Here is an 11,974-nt window from a genome sequence, read left to right as displayed (position 1 = left end):
AAAAAACATAGTTCAAAAAATAAAATAAAATAAAAATATTTATTTTGAGAAATAAATATTTTTTTTAATTTATTTCAGAAATTTTCCTACAATATTGAATCAAGTTAGTCTGATAATGTGTCATAGGTTAATTCGTGTTATTATTTAACGGACCAAAGACTAATCAAATGTTGATCTTTCCAAGACTATTAATTCATGTATGAGACTTGAGAGAACCATTTTGATTATTAATCATTAAAAAGCAAGCTCAAACAATAGATAGTGATTGTGACTGTTATTCTTTTTGTTATATATATAAAATAGTTGATAATACGTATAACTAAAAATAACCACCAATCCAACGGCCACTTCCCCTGTTCTCTATTTTAGGTGTGAGTGTGTCTCTCTCACTAATAATCAGAGACATAGAATGGAGAGAGAAAGAAAGAGAGGTTGTGTTGATTTGTGTGGTGAAAATGGAATAAAGAAAATGGGGTCAGCTAGATCAATGAAATATTCTAGCTTGTCTTGTGTTTGAGTCAGAGAGTTTCAAAGGAAGAAAAGGAGGAAGAGAAAGAGAAAAAGAAAGACAAAGAAGAAAAAGAAGAAAAAGAAAAAGGATCATTGTAATATCAATGACTTTATTAGAGCATTTCGATTTGTTTCTCTTCTCTGCCTGCAGATACCTCTCCTATCCTTTCGCCATTTACGTTCATTATCAGGTTTTCAAATTTCACTCCTCTTTTTTGGTGATTCAAGTAATGCTTTTTTATTTTCCTCCGATTGGAAAACAAATTTTAACATTCAACCCCTTTTTGAAAATACATGAAATTTCCTTGGTAAAATGAGCATTGCCTTCTTTTCTTCCTGAAAATTTTATTATTTTGTTTGATTATTTCATTTACTATATCATATGATGAGTTGTGTTGTCCCTTTTGGAGATGCTACATGGACATTTTTTTGTGGGGTAATTTTTAGAAAATGCATGAATTTGTGTTAAGTTCATGGCTTGTGAAGCATGTTAATTGCTTTGAAGTATTTAGATTCTAGGAATATGTACTTCATAGTTGATACTTGGGGGCCAAGCAATGTGTCAATATAGTAGAGGCACGCAATGACCTTAGAAACCGAATAGTTGGGAGATACCTTTCAAAAACTCGAGAGCATAAAGCATGCATTTGTCTTATCCTCACTATGGTACTCGGTTCTAGCATAGTTATAGAAAGGAAATTCTCCCTTGAGAGAATTGAAAATCTACCTTGATAAACATGTCATAAAAACATAAACACTTGTGTTTGCTTTGCAGGGATGTTTAATTTCCTTAGTTCTTGCTATTGGATGGGCCCTTGCTGCTCATATCAGGTACTCGTTTAATGCGTGCTCCAGAAACATCTACAATCGCCTACTCTTTTGTTTTTATAATATTTTTGGAACATACATTAAATGTACTATAGAAGCATGAAAATACTATTATGATGATACAAAGAAACTTACATGAGATTTTTTTGGCATATCAGGAACAAAGAGAGAAAAAGAATAAAGAGAAGTATGGATAAGGGTAATAGTTTTGCTTTCCTTTGTCATGATATCAATCAACTTGAGCATTCCAATCAGGTTAATCTGCCAAGAGTGACAGTAATTATGCCCTTAAAAGGGTTTGGAGAGCACAATCTCCACAACTGGAGGAGTCAGGTATAAAAGACTAGTTCTTAAACAATTCATATATGCCAAATTTCCATCAAGATTGAAATTAATATAGTGCATAATCAAACAACTTTTATTTGTGTACATTCATGAATTACATTGTTTTATAAGTTTGTAGAAAGTATATCAAACTATTTTCATTTTGAATATGCAAGTTTTTATCTATGATTATTGTTTCTGTTACATGTGCAGTTAACATCACTTTATGGTGGCCCTCTAGAATTTCTGTTAGTGGTAGAAAGTAGAGATGACCCTGCTTACAATGCTGTATCAGAACTGATATCAGAATTTGGGGTACAACTAAAAACTTCATATTGAGGCTTTTCCCCTTTTGATCAACATCAAAATGGGGCTTGATTCTATTAATTTGTTCTCCTTGCACTGATAATCAATTGGTATATGCAGAGTGCTATTGATGCTAAGGTTATTGTAGCTGGTTTGTCAACAACTTGTAGTCAAAAGATTCATAATCAGTTGGTATAACATTTTTTCTTAATTTCACTTTTCTAGCATATTTGAATACAAAGTAGGACCTTGTTATACATTTGAACTTCACTTTTTTCATCTTTGATTCTGAATTCGCTCTAAATGAATACTTGTTGTAAGTTAATCACCACAAACAGCAATTTATGTACCAAAACAAACCACAAATCAAATTCACTAAAATTGAATAGTATTGGAACCTGGGCAGGTTGGAGTGGAGAAAATGCACAAAGACAGCAAGTATGTATTGTTCTTGGATGATGATGTTAGGCTTCATCCTGGAACTATTGGAAGCCTAACTTATGAAATGGAAAAGAATCCTGAGGTATATAATTTACATGATTCTTTTTCCCTTTTTTAACAATCAGATCATTTCTATGGTTACATTTGTTTAGAATTTTACTATTTTCATGCTTAATAGATATTTATTCAAACCGGATACCCTCTTGATTTACCATCCGGAAGTTTAGGAAGTTACTGCATCTATGAATACCATATGGTACACAACTACCCTCTTGCTTTTTTATTTATTAGAATCTATGTTTATAAGTCTGCATAATATGATTCTTCACATTTTTTTCAGCCTTGTTCAATGGGATTTGCCACAGGTGGAAAAACATTCTTTCTTTGGGGAGGATGCATGATGGCAAGTAGCTTCTACTTTTTATTGTAGTTGCCACACAAAAGAATATGATTAATGTCTTAAAATCTTAAAATTTAATCAATTCTAAGTATATTCAGTTTTCCTCTAGATGCATGCTGTGGACTTTAGGAAAGACAATTATGGCGTAGTCTCCAGTCTTCGATACGGTGGATATTCTGATGACATGACTCTTTCGGCCGTAGCTGGTATACCTTTTGTATCTAGATACATTAACTTTTATCAATGTGATAGTTGTTCTCAAACCTTGAATAGAGGGACTAATGGCTACCATGCATGTTGTGTTTATGGCCATACTATTGTCAAATTCAGGGGCTCACAAGAAGCTAGTTTCTTCTCCCCCAGTTGCTGTCTTTCCTCATCCCCTTGCAACTGATCTTAATTTTGCAAGGTTTGTTGTGACAATTAATGTTTTTTTCTTTCTTTCTTCATATATTCTATGATGGTAACTATTTTAAAATTGTATGCAGGTATTGGAACTATTTGAGAAAACAAACATTTGTTTTGGAGTCATACACATTCAAAGTGAATCAGATAATGAACCGTGCATTATTTGTTGTGCACTGCTATTTGTCATGGGGATTTGTAGCACCATTTTTTATGGCAGTGGTTCATGTTGTGGCAGCACTTAGACTTTACATGAATGGCCAATCAATTGAAGAAAATACCTATGTTTATGGGGGTGAGAACACTTTCTTTCCCTTTTAGGTAGGTTGTTTGTGAATGTGTCAGAACTCTCCTGATAAGGATCTTTCATGCTATATATCTATTTTAACCTATTCACAAATTGAACAATGACAAGTGCATTTTTATTTTCTCTCTAAGAAGGGAACCTTGGAGCAATGATTGAGTTGTCTCTATGTGACCTCAAGGTCACGGGTTCAAGCCGTGGAAACAACCACTGATGTAATTATTAGGTTAGGTTGCGTACATTACACCTTTTGAGTGTAGCCCTTTCCCGAATCCTATGTTAACAGTCGAATGCTTGTGCACCTGGTTGCCCTTAAGAAAGAGTAATTTAAAATTAAAAGTTTGCACTCATAACATGGAGTTAGGTATAAAGAACTTGATCTAAGTTTGCAGTACACATGGATTGTGTGAGGTTTTAAGAGAAAGAAAGAGAAATTAGGTATGGCAGTTTACTGTAATATTTTATAGTGTATTATTTATGTTCTTCCTTATTTATATTCCATTTCTACTAATGGAAACATTCATGAAAACACAAAGTATGCAAAAAAGGATGAAAAATTTTTCCCTCAGAAAACTCAAGCATTCTAACGGTTTGTGTTTCCTTAGGAGTAAGATTGGTGGGCTTGCTAGCAGGGTGCACTCTTCTTGCCCTTTTTTCAATGTGGAACTTGACAAGGATAGAAGTTAGACTTTGCAATATATTGTCCCCAGAGGCACCCCCACTTTCTCTAGGTTCCTATAACTGGTGTCTTGTAAGTATTCATTTCTCCAAACTTACTTTATCATCATAGGATAGGTAGTATCAGCCTATCAGGTGATGATTATATGATAAGTACAAAAGAACAAAATGCAAGAGTCGGAAGCTTCCTAAAAATACCAAAGTAATGATAACAATTCTTTGGAATGTTGAACAGGTGTTCCTAGCAATGTTGGTAGGTAACTTCCTATACACTATTTGCGCCATTCGCTCTCACTTCTCTCAATCTATCAATTGGTCTGGCATCAGATACTATTTGAAAGATGGTAAAGTCAGCAGGGTAAGTTGGTCGAATTTTATATGCTAATTTCACCAACCATCATATCTTAATTATGCTACTAATTATGATTTTGTTGTATAATGTTCAGATTGAGAGAACTCAAGGAACACAGGATATGCACCCAGTTTTCACAGACTTGGCAAGAAAATACTTGTATGGCAAGAAAGAGTTGGCTTATAAAGGCTCACATGCCAATAATCATAATAAGGGAAAGAAGAGGCGCCAAACAAAGAAATATCACTAACTATTTATATATATAGAACTATGCTTCATGCAGCATGCAAGTCACTGTCTAGGTAGCTATACTAATACTATAGTGTGTCTCTGCCCCAGTTTTTTGAGGCATGATGGGGCAGATTGATCTTGAAAACAAGAGATTTTTGGTAGATCAATATTGTTATTATTTATTTTAGTTATTCATCATTGTCTAGAATCCTTGTTACGAAAAAAATGATTATTCAGCTCATGGGGGGCCTGATTTCTTGTAAATCTAACAATTCAATTCTGTATTTTTGTATTTTTGAAAGAAAAATTAGAAAATAAAGCATAAATATGTATAAGGTTTCTTTCAGTAGCACCAAAAGGATTATGTGTATGGCTCTATAAATAAAATACACCACTCTTGAAGAATGTATTCGAGCTTTATGATTTATCATTCAGATTTGGTGTTATGCTTAGCAAGTGTTTTGGTGCAAGTGGTTTCAACTGGCTCAATTTCAGAACTGTTATACATTTTTCCTGTTTAGTTTTGCTGCATTTGTGAATCTGATCAAGTGATCATACATTCAGCTCTGCAGGAATCTGATATATAGACTTTAGAAAATAGAAAGTTCTAATGTTTTGCTGTTTCCATTTTTTTGGTTTGTTTAAATTATGTACTTTATCTCAAGAAAACTGCTTTATTTTATTAAGGAAAAAAGAAAATCCAAATAATAACCATAAGAGTTAAGACAAGAATCTATCATTAACATTTACTACAATTGAAGTAAAGTATTCCTCAAAAATGAACTAAAAAAAGATTCTCCAGATAAAAAAAATATAGTTGCTATTATGCAACAATCATCGAAGAGAAATAGAGAAAAGAAAGAAGAACTAGGAATTCAATCTACCAGTTTAGATAGAATTCGCATCCAAATAGACCAAAAGAATCATGCAGAGAAAAGAATGGTGCAGAGAAAAGAATCATGCAGTTATATAAATATATAATAAAGTATCTGCTTTCACACTTGGAGTGCAAGTTGTGATGCTGCTGCAGATTATTCAACAACAAACATGCTCAATATTCTTTTTTTTTTCCTCATATATTCCACTCAAAGCCACATTAACTTAACACCAAATTATTCTTTCAAGAACAGAATAAAGCAATGAACAAAAGAATCCAATATCAGCAACAATAAGAACTTGTCCTTATGCTTCTTATCTCCATTAACATTCCAAAATTGGTCCCAAGAAAGTGACCAAGAAACACAAACACAAAGCACAAAAATCAAAGATGGGTTGCAATGGCTCAAAATCTTATGAACCAGAACCTTATTCCAGAGAAACCTCCATGACTCCTTCAGGTTATTCTGAACAATTCTCATCAAGGCCTAAAACCAAAGGCCTTACACATGAAATCTTGATGCAGATCCCAGTATGCAGGGTTCATCTGATGGATGAAGGAGAAGCTCTTGAGCTGGCTCAAGGCCAGTTTATGATCATCAAAATCATGGATGATAGTGTGTCTCTAGCCACCATCATAAGAGTAAGCTCTGTGCCTAAATTTCGACAGAAGTACTAAAACAACCACAATACGTTCATAAGATTGTTCAATACTTGTATTTGTGCAATATAGGTTGGAAATGAACTTCAGTGGCCTTTGACGAAAGACGAGCCGGTGGTGAAGATGGATGCACTTCATTACCTATTCACCTTGCCTGTGAAAGATGGTGGTGAGCCCCTCAGCTATGGCGTAACATTTCCGGAGCAGTGCCTTGGGAGTATGGAGTCCCTGGATTCTTTTTTGAAGGAGCACTCTTGCTTTTCTGGATTGAAATGGAGTAAGGAGAAGAATGGTGATCTTGATTGGAAGGAGTTTGCTCCAAAAGTTGAAGATTACAATCACTTTCTTGCCAAGGCAATTGCTGGAGGGACTGGTCAGATTGTTAAGGGTATCTTCATGTGCAGTAATGCTTACACCAACCAGGTTTACAAATATTATTAGTTGCTATAAAATTTTTTGTTTTCGCCCTTGAATCGTGTTGGATGTCTGATTAACATCCCTTCTTAGATGTTCGAATAACATTTCTTGTTCTTACAATATTGAGACTGTAAATTGATAACATGGACTATGAACTGTAGCTAGCCAATCTACAGTTGCTCCCTAGACACTTGTTTCTTCTTGCTAGAAAGAAAAACTTAGTTTATATGCCATTAATTTTGTAGATATAATTTTCTTGAAAATCAGGTCCACAAAGGAGGAGAAAGCATCCTAAGCAGTGGTGGAGATAAGAGAAATGGTGGCATGAGCATCAAGTCTGATGATGGAACAAAGAATGGGAAGATGAATGAAAACCTTAAGCGGTATTCAAAACATTACATTCAACATTTACACAACATAGATGGTGAGGAGACTAATTAATTATATTACCTTTGCTTTGCAATAATATAGGGTGAGAAAACTGTCGAATATGACAGAAAAATTAAGCAAATCAGTGCTTGATGGAGTTGGAATAATGAGTGGATCAGTGATGGCACCAGTCATCAAATCGCAACCTGGACAAGCGTTTCTCAGGATGCTTCCTGGAGAAGTTTTGTTGGCCTCCCTTGATGCAGTCAGTAAGTAATATAAAACATTACTTTACCTTTAAGACTATCTATAACATAGTAGCATCATTCTTATTTGTAAGAATAAGTAGCATCAATTTGATTTATGGTTTCTTGTAATGTTGCAGACAAAGTTTTTGAAGCAGCTGAAGCTGCTGAAAAACAGACTCTTTCTGCCACCTCCCAAGCTGCAACCAGAATGGTTTCCAATAGGTAAAAGCCATCCCACTATTACAGTGGTTAATAAGTGAACACTAAGATTTTAATTTAGTTCCTTATTTGTGTTTACACCAATGTTATTATGGATTTAATTTGTTAACTCTAAATCAATAGACATTCATAAAAGTTTCAAATCATTATAAAAAACTACCTAGCATATACTAAAGCAATAAAATATTTAAGAAATATTCCTTGCTTACTTATCAAGAAATACACATATAACTTGATGTGGGATCCATGGATAAACAGGTATGGAGAAGAAGCAGGTGAGGCTACAGAGCATGTGTTTGCAACTGCAGGACATGCTGCTAACACTGCTTGGAATGTGGCTAAGATTCGGAAGGCCATTAATCCAGCTTCATCAGCAGCCACAAAAGGAGCACTGAGGAATGCTGCCAAGACTAATCCAAGTGTTAGATACTAAAATCCAACTATCCTCTTTTGTGTTTGGGGACGGTTAATGCATAATCTTTTTACTTGTACATATAAGTATTGATTAGCCCTAAGCTTTGCAAGAATCAATTTGATGAAGGAGAAATTCATTGTTTGATAGAACTTGCAAGAAATATTATCTAAAAGTATTATTGAAGTAAAAATAATACCTGTATTCACTTTTTTTAAAAAAAGAGAAAAAAAAAAAGGAACTGCTTGCTTACTATGTCATTACCCCTAACCTCGATCATTATTTAATAATGATTAAGTCGTTAACAAATTTTATGTTCCAAATAGCTAATCTTAGCACACACACATTTGCATCGGCTAATCAAATTCATTGTTTAATAGACGTGCGTTCACCATTCAACCCAACTGTTTCAAATGATGAAGTATGATGAAAATAATGTTGGGAAAATACAAAGTCAAAGTAACGCGAAAAAAGTAGAGATATAAAATATGAAAAACATTCTGTTAGTCTAAGTTCCAGACCAATCCAGAGTGACATTTAATTTTAGTAAATGATACTACTCTTCCATGGCATCTCCTGCTTCAATCACTTCCACCTTCTCCTTCAGGGGGGTAATCGTTGTTGCAAGAACCTCTGTACCAGATATAAATATTCTAATCAGATATAATGTATCATCAATATCACATTGGATAAACTCATGGTTCATAGAAAGTAGAAACACATAGAAGAAGCATTTTGAATCACTGATTATCAATCCAAGTGTATCTGCTCAAACACCTCAGCAAGAATTTTACTTTACTTGATAATTTAAAACACTGTCATGCAAGGGTATTGTCCCAAATCACTTAAGGTGTGTTTCTTAGTTGATTTTAGGAGGGAAAAAAGGAAAAGAAGGGTTTGCAGTATGAAGGACAAATCAAGGCCCTCCAGGAAAACCAGCAAACGCCCAAGTGGTTCTTGATTTGTACCAAAAAGATTTGTTACCAAATTTGCAAAATTGTGATATATTAAGCAATGCGAATATAAACCGGTCAATTACTTGTTTGCAAGATATAGAGTCTGGCAGCAAACAAAATATTATTTAGGTGCTCTCTATTGTAGGAATAAATTAGTAAAGTTTGCTACTAACCAGTCTTTTTCGAGAAGGTAAAGCCCTTTGGATTAACATAAGTTCGAGGATTTGGCTGCATGTGGTTCCTAAGATACTCCTTCTTCCCCTGTGCAGCATAAAATAAGAATTTGCACTTAAGAAGAAGGAAAAAGAAGAAGATTTCCCCTAAAAAGACCAACTCATGGCAGATTATCAAGATGCTTTACCTTGGTTATTACACAAACATCAACATTACTTCCACTTCCCAAGTCATTAAATACACCAGCAAGTATTGCCTCACATACTATCTTTATTCCTTCGTCCCTCTGTAACATGAAAATGCTCACTAAATTAAAAGCTTTGCAAATTGCAACATAAATTTGATGAAATTTTTAGCAGAGTTAAAAACCACAATTATGGGTAAAAACTTCATTGTATCTGAAGCTAGGTTTCTTTGGATATGGTATATGAACAATAAAAAAAGAAGGGGCAGGGATACCTCACCCTGTAATACACTAATTACTTGAAACTATTTTCTGTGATAATAGAATCCTAAAAAAATTTTGCATGGGTAGTAACACTGAGGCTGGTTGGTCCAGGAAACTAGCGAAGGCTGCCAAGGTCTATGGAAATAAAAACAAATAGCAAAAATCTTCCACGTAAGCTTCGTAACTGAGTGCTCTTCTTAGTGGAACAGATTAGCAAACATAGTCCAAACAACTTTTTTTTTTTGGAGCCGAAGACTAATGAGAAGTCTGAGGGCTTCTGAGGCCATGACAGCTAGAGTTGGAGGATAATAAACAGTTCACTTCAGTTCTTCATTCTTCAAACAGGTTTGGGTTTTCTCATATTCAAGATATTAACAGTTCAGGTCTTCAAATCTCATGAATGTTTCAGTTTGTCATGGAAAAACAAACCACGCCCAGTTATAAATAAATAGAATTCCATATCAGAATATAACCAAATGCAGATGTGTTAATAAGTTGTAAAGCTGCCTTTTGTCACAAATTTCAAAGCCTTAACATGGTCACTTACAGTTAAGCCCTCCTTGAATTTAGACTCAAATACTGACATTGCAGCAAGGGAACCAGAACCCATTGTCGCAAATGGGAGCGTGTCAGTTGATCCATGTGGATATATCTGAAAACCATATAGCAGAAGTCATGAAATATCACACCATATATCCATTTAAAAAAGAAAGTTCAGTATTGAAGATAAAAACTTTTAGCAACAAACTAACCGTGTGCAAATGTGGTCCAGTGACATCAACCCCACCAAGCACTAATGCAGCTGAGACATGACCTTGGTAACTGGACAAAAAGTTCAGTCAGTAAGAACAAGAGTTTAATGCAGAGAGCAAGTTAACTTGAGAGAATATCCAAAACTCAACTTGAAAAGATGTCTCTTTAGAAGGGTCAGTGCTGTAACAACTCTTGATTCTCGACCAGTATGGTAACGATGCAATTGCAGCTGTGAACTAACCATGTCTAGCACAAGAACAAATATCTCATTCTGAGTTGTTCTAAGATATTCATAACAAAACCTAAACAAAGACAATATAACATGGATTGAATTTTGACATTGAAATGGCTATAAAATTGTGGACCACAATGGCAGCCTGATACGGCTAATGCAGGTTTAGCAAATTATTATGGCTGCATCAGGTGTTGTGGTTCACAATTGAAAAACCAAGCTGTTAAAATAGTAATGAACGTTTTTACCCAAAAAAAAGTAATGAATTCATGATGCATGAAATAACAGTTGTAACAAGATCCGAAGCTTGTAGGTGTGATTCATCATGTCTAATATCAATCCTTTACCCGAACTTATCAAAGTCCCCAAACCATGTGCTTGCAACTAAAATGTGCCCAAAAATGCAGGTGTAACAAAAAGAAGAGAAATATTCAGTTTTAGCAAATATGAAATACCAGTTACAGCCTCTGTATCAGCAGCAGTGCCTGCTCCACAGCAATATATGTTTGGTGCCATATAATGAATTTTCTCACAGTTTTTATCAGCAACTATGGGTCCCTCAGTGGCCCTTGTATCTGCTCCAAGAATGACACCATCCTGGTTCAAATTTATTTGTGTGGAGAACTTCAACATTAGAATAGGCTATACAAATAGAAATTCACAATGAAAAAACCAAGTCTTTTCTCACTAAATGGGATGAATCACACAATTCAAGATATATCGTATCCCATCCTCTATCATAAACAATTCAAGCACAGACTCTTAAGTCCATAAATCTTGACTATAGTACTTTACATTCTTATAGTCTCAACAGGTTTGACCTAAACGAACCATTGAGCATACTAACAGGTTTCTACACATCTACGAACGAGTCCATGAAATGATATGAAGAGAAAAATTCCAAACGTGAGTTGAAAGCAATCAATTTTTTTTTTCTAAATCTCTGCTAAATACCCTACTTATGAATTGTGATGGACCAATAACCCCAACTAGAATAACACGAATAAACAATACATAACAGTAATTAAGGGACAGATGAAAAGACTACTTAAAAAAATGAGAAGGCACCTGGAAAATCAAACCGACTATGGTAGTTCCTGTCTTTAGAAAAGACTGAGGCTTAAGACCCTTCTTCTGAAGCATATCATTCCTTCTGCAGAGATCGAAACTGAAACCCCCCTTCGGAGGAAGATCGACGGACGTCTTAGCCATGTCCTAATTGGAGAAGCAACGACAATAGGGAGTAAAGAAGATCTCCGGCGTAGAGGAGTCGAAGGCGAACGGTGAATCACAGAGGCAGAGGCTTTAGAAAGTGTGCACAGCGGGTTAGAGATACGCTTATATGAGGAACTGAGGGTGTGTTGTGTGCACAAGGGGTTAAAGTAATGTGTTTTTTAATTTTTTTTTTTTCAACTATATATATATATATA

At 34.8% G+C, this 11,974-nt stretch overlaps 3 protein-coding genes across 3 annotated transcripts; 2 read left to right on the top strand and 1 right to left on the bottom strand.

The window, feature by feature from the left end:
• Nucleotides 455–5,129, top strand: LOC107641300. The gene is made up of 14 exons (XM_016344797.2): nucleotides 455–701; nucleotides 1,286–1,341; nucleotides 1,497–1,671; nucleotides 1,876–1,977; nucleotides 2,089–2,160; nucleotides 2,375–2,491; nucleotides 2,588–2,665; nucleotides 2,750–2,812; nucleotides 2,919–3,015; nucleotides 3,140–3,218; nucleotides 3,298–3,509; nucleotides 4,124–4,269; nucleotides 4,432–4,554; nucleotides 4,643–5,129. Exons 1-14 carry the CDS (start codon nucleotides 615–617, stop codon nucleotides 4,796–4,798), a joined length of 1,563 nt encoding a protein of 520 aa, XP_016200283.1. The 5' UTR covers nucleotides 455–614; the 3' UTR covers nucleotides 4,799–5,129.
• LOC107644432 (senescence/dehydration-associated protein At4g35985, chloroplastic) lies at nucleotides 5,932–8,440 on the top strand. The gene is made up of 6 exons (XM_016348289.2): nucleotides 5,932–6,298; nucleotides 6,389–6,739; nucleotides 7,001–7,116; nucleotides 7,205–7,371; nucleotides 7,488–7,572; nucleotides 7,828–8,440. Exons 1-6 carry the CDS (start codon nucleotides 6,047–6,049, stop codon nucleotides 8,000–8,002), a joined length of 1,146 nt encoding a protein of 381 aa, XP_016203775.1. The 5' UTR covers nucleotides 5,932–6,046; the 3' UTR covers nucleotides 8,003–8,440.
• Nucleotides 8,328–11,947, bottom strand: LOC107644433 (proteasome subunit beta type-7-A). The gene is made up of 8 exons (XM_016348290.2): nucleotides 11,613–11,947; nucleotides 11,000–11,141; nucleotides 10,462–10,558; nucleotides 10,312–10,381; nucleotides 10,107–10,211; nucleotides 9,299–9,397; nucleotides 9,111–9,198; nucleotides 8,328–8,614 (listed from the first exon to the last, which is right to left on the bottom strand). The coding sequence occupies exons 1-8, from the start codon at nucleotides 11,754–11,756 to the stop codon at nucleotides 8,538–8,540; spliced, it is 822 nt and encodes a 273-aa protein (XP_016203776.1). The 5' UTR covers nucleotides 11,757–11,947; the 3' UTR covers nucleotides 8,328–8,537.

The sequence above is a fragment of the Arachis ipaensis genome, chromosome B05 (genome assembly GCF_000816755.2).
Source record: "Arachis ipaensis cultivar K30076 chromosome B05, Araip1.1, whole genome shotgun sequence".
Taxonomy (NCBI): Eukaryota; Viridiplantae; Streptophyta; class Magnoliopsida; order Fabales; family Fabaceae; genus Arachis; species Arachis ipaensis.
The sequence above is the reverse complement of the archived record's forward strand: the minus strand, read 5'-3'. Positions and strand labels throughout refer to the sequence as shown.

What these genes read in the sequence shown, in the direction of transcription:
- LOC107641300 (XM_016344797.2), top strand. Translation starts at nt 615, where the DNA reads ATGACTTTATTAGAGCATTTCGATTTGTTTCTCTTCTCTGCCTGCAGA. An exon ending in TCCACAACTGGAGGAGTCAG is followed by an intron (nt 1,672 to 1,875) that starts GTATAAAAGACT and finishes TTACATGTGCAG; the next exon opens with TTAACATCACTTTATGGTGG. An exon ending in GACTCTTTCGGCCGTAGCTG is followed by an intron (nt 3,016 to 3,139) that starts GTATACCTTTTG and finishes TGTCAAATTCAG; the next exon opens with GGGCTCACAAGAAGCTAGTT.
- LOC107644432 (XM_016348289.2), top strand. Translation starts at nt 6,047, where the DNA reads ATGGGTTGCAATGGCTCAAAATCTTATGAACCAGAACCTTATTCCAGA. An exon ending in GTAATGCTTACACCAACCAG is followed by an intron (nt 6,740 to 7,000) that starts GTTTACAAATAT and finishes CTTGAAAATCAG; the next exon opens with GTCCACAAAGGAGGAGAAAG. An exon ending in ACCAGAATGGTTTCCAATAG is followed by an intron (nt 7,573 to 7,827) that starts GTAAAAGCCATC and finishes ATGGATAAACAG; the next exon opens with GTATGGAGAAGAAGCAGGTG.
- LOC107644433 (XM_016348290.2), bottom strand. Translation starts at nt 11,756, where the DNA reads ATGGCTAAGACGTCCGTCGATCTTCCTCCGAAGGGGGGTTTCAGTTTC. An exon ending in CTAAAGAGACATCTTTTCAA is followed by an intron (nt 10,382 to 10,461) that starts GTTGAGTTTTGG and finishes CTTTTTGTCCAG; the next exon opens with TTACCAAGGTCATGTCTCAG. An exon ending in AATTCAAGGAGGGCTTAACT is followed by an intron (nt 9,398 to 10,106) that starts GTAAGTGACCAT and finishes TTCATGTTACAG; the next exon opens with AGGGACGAAGGAATAAAGAT.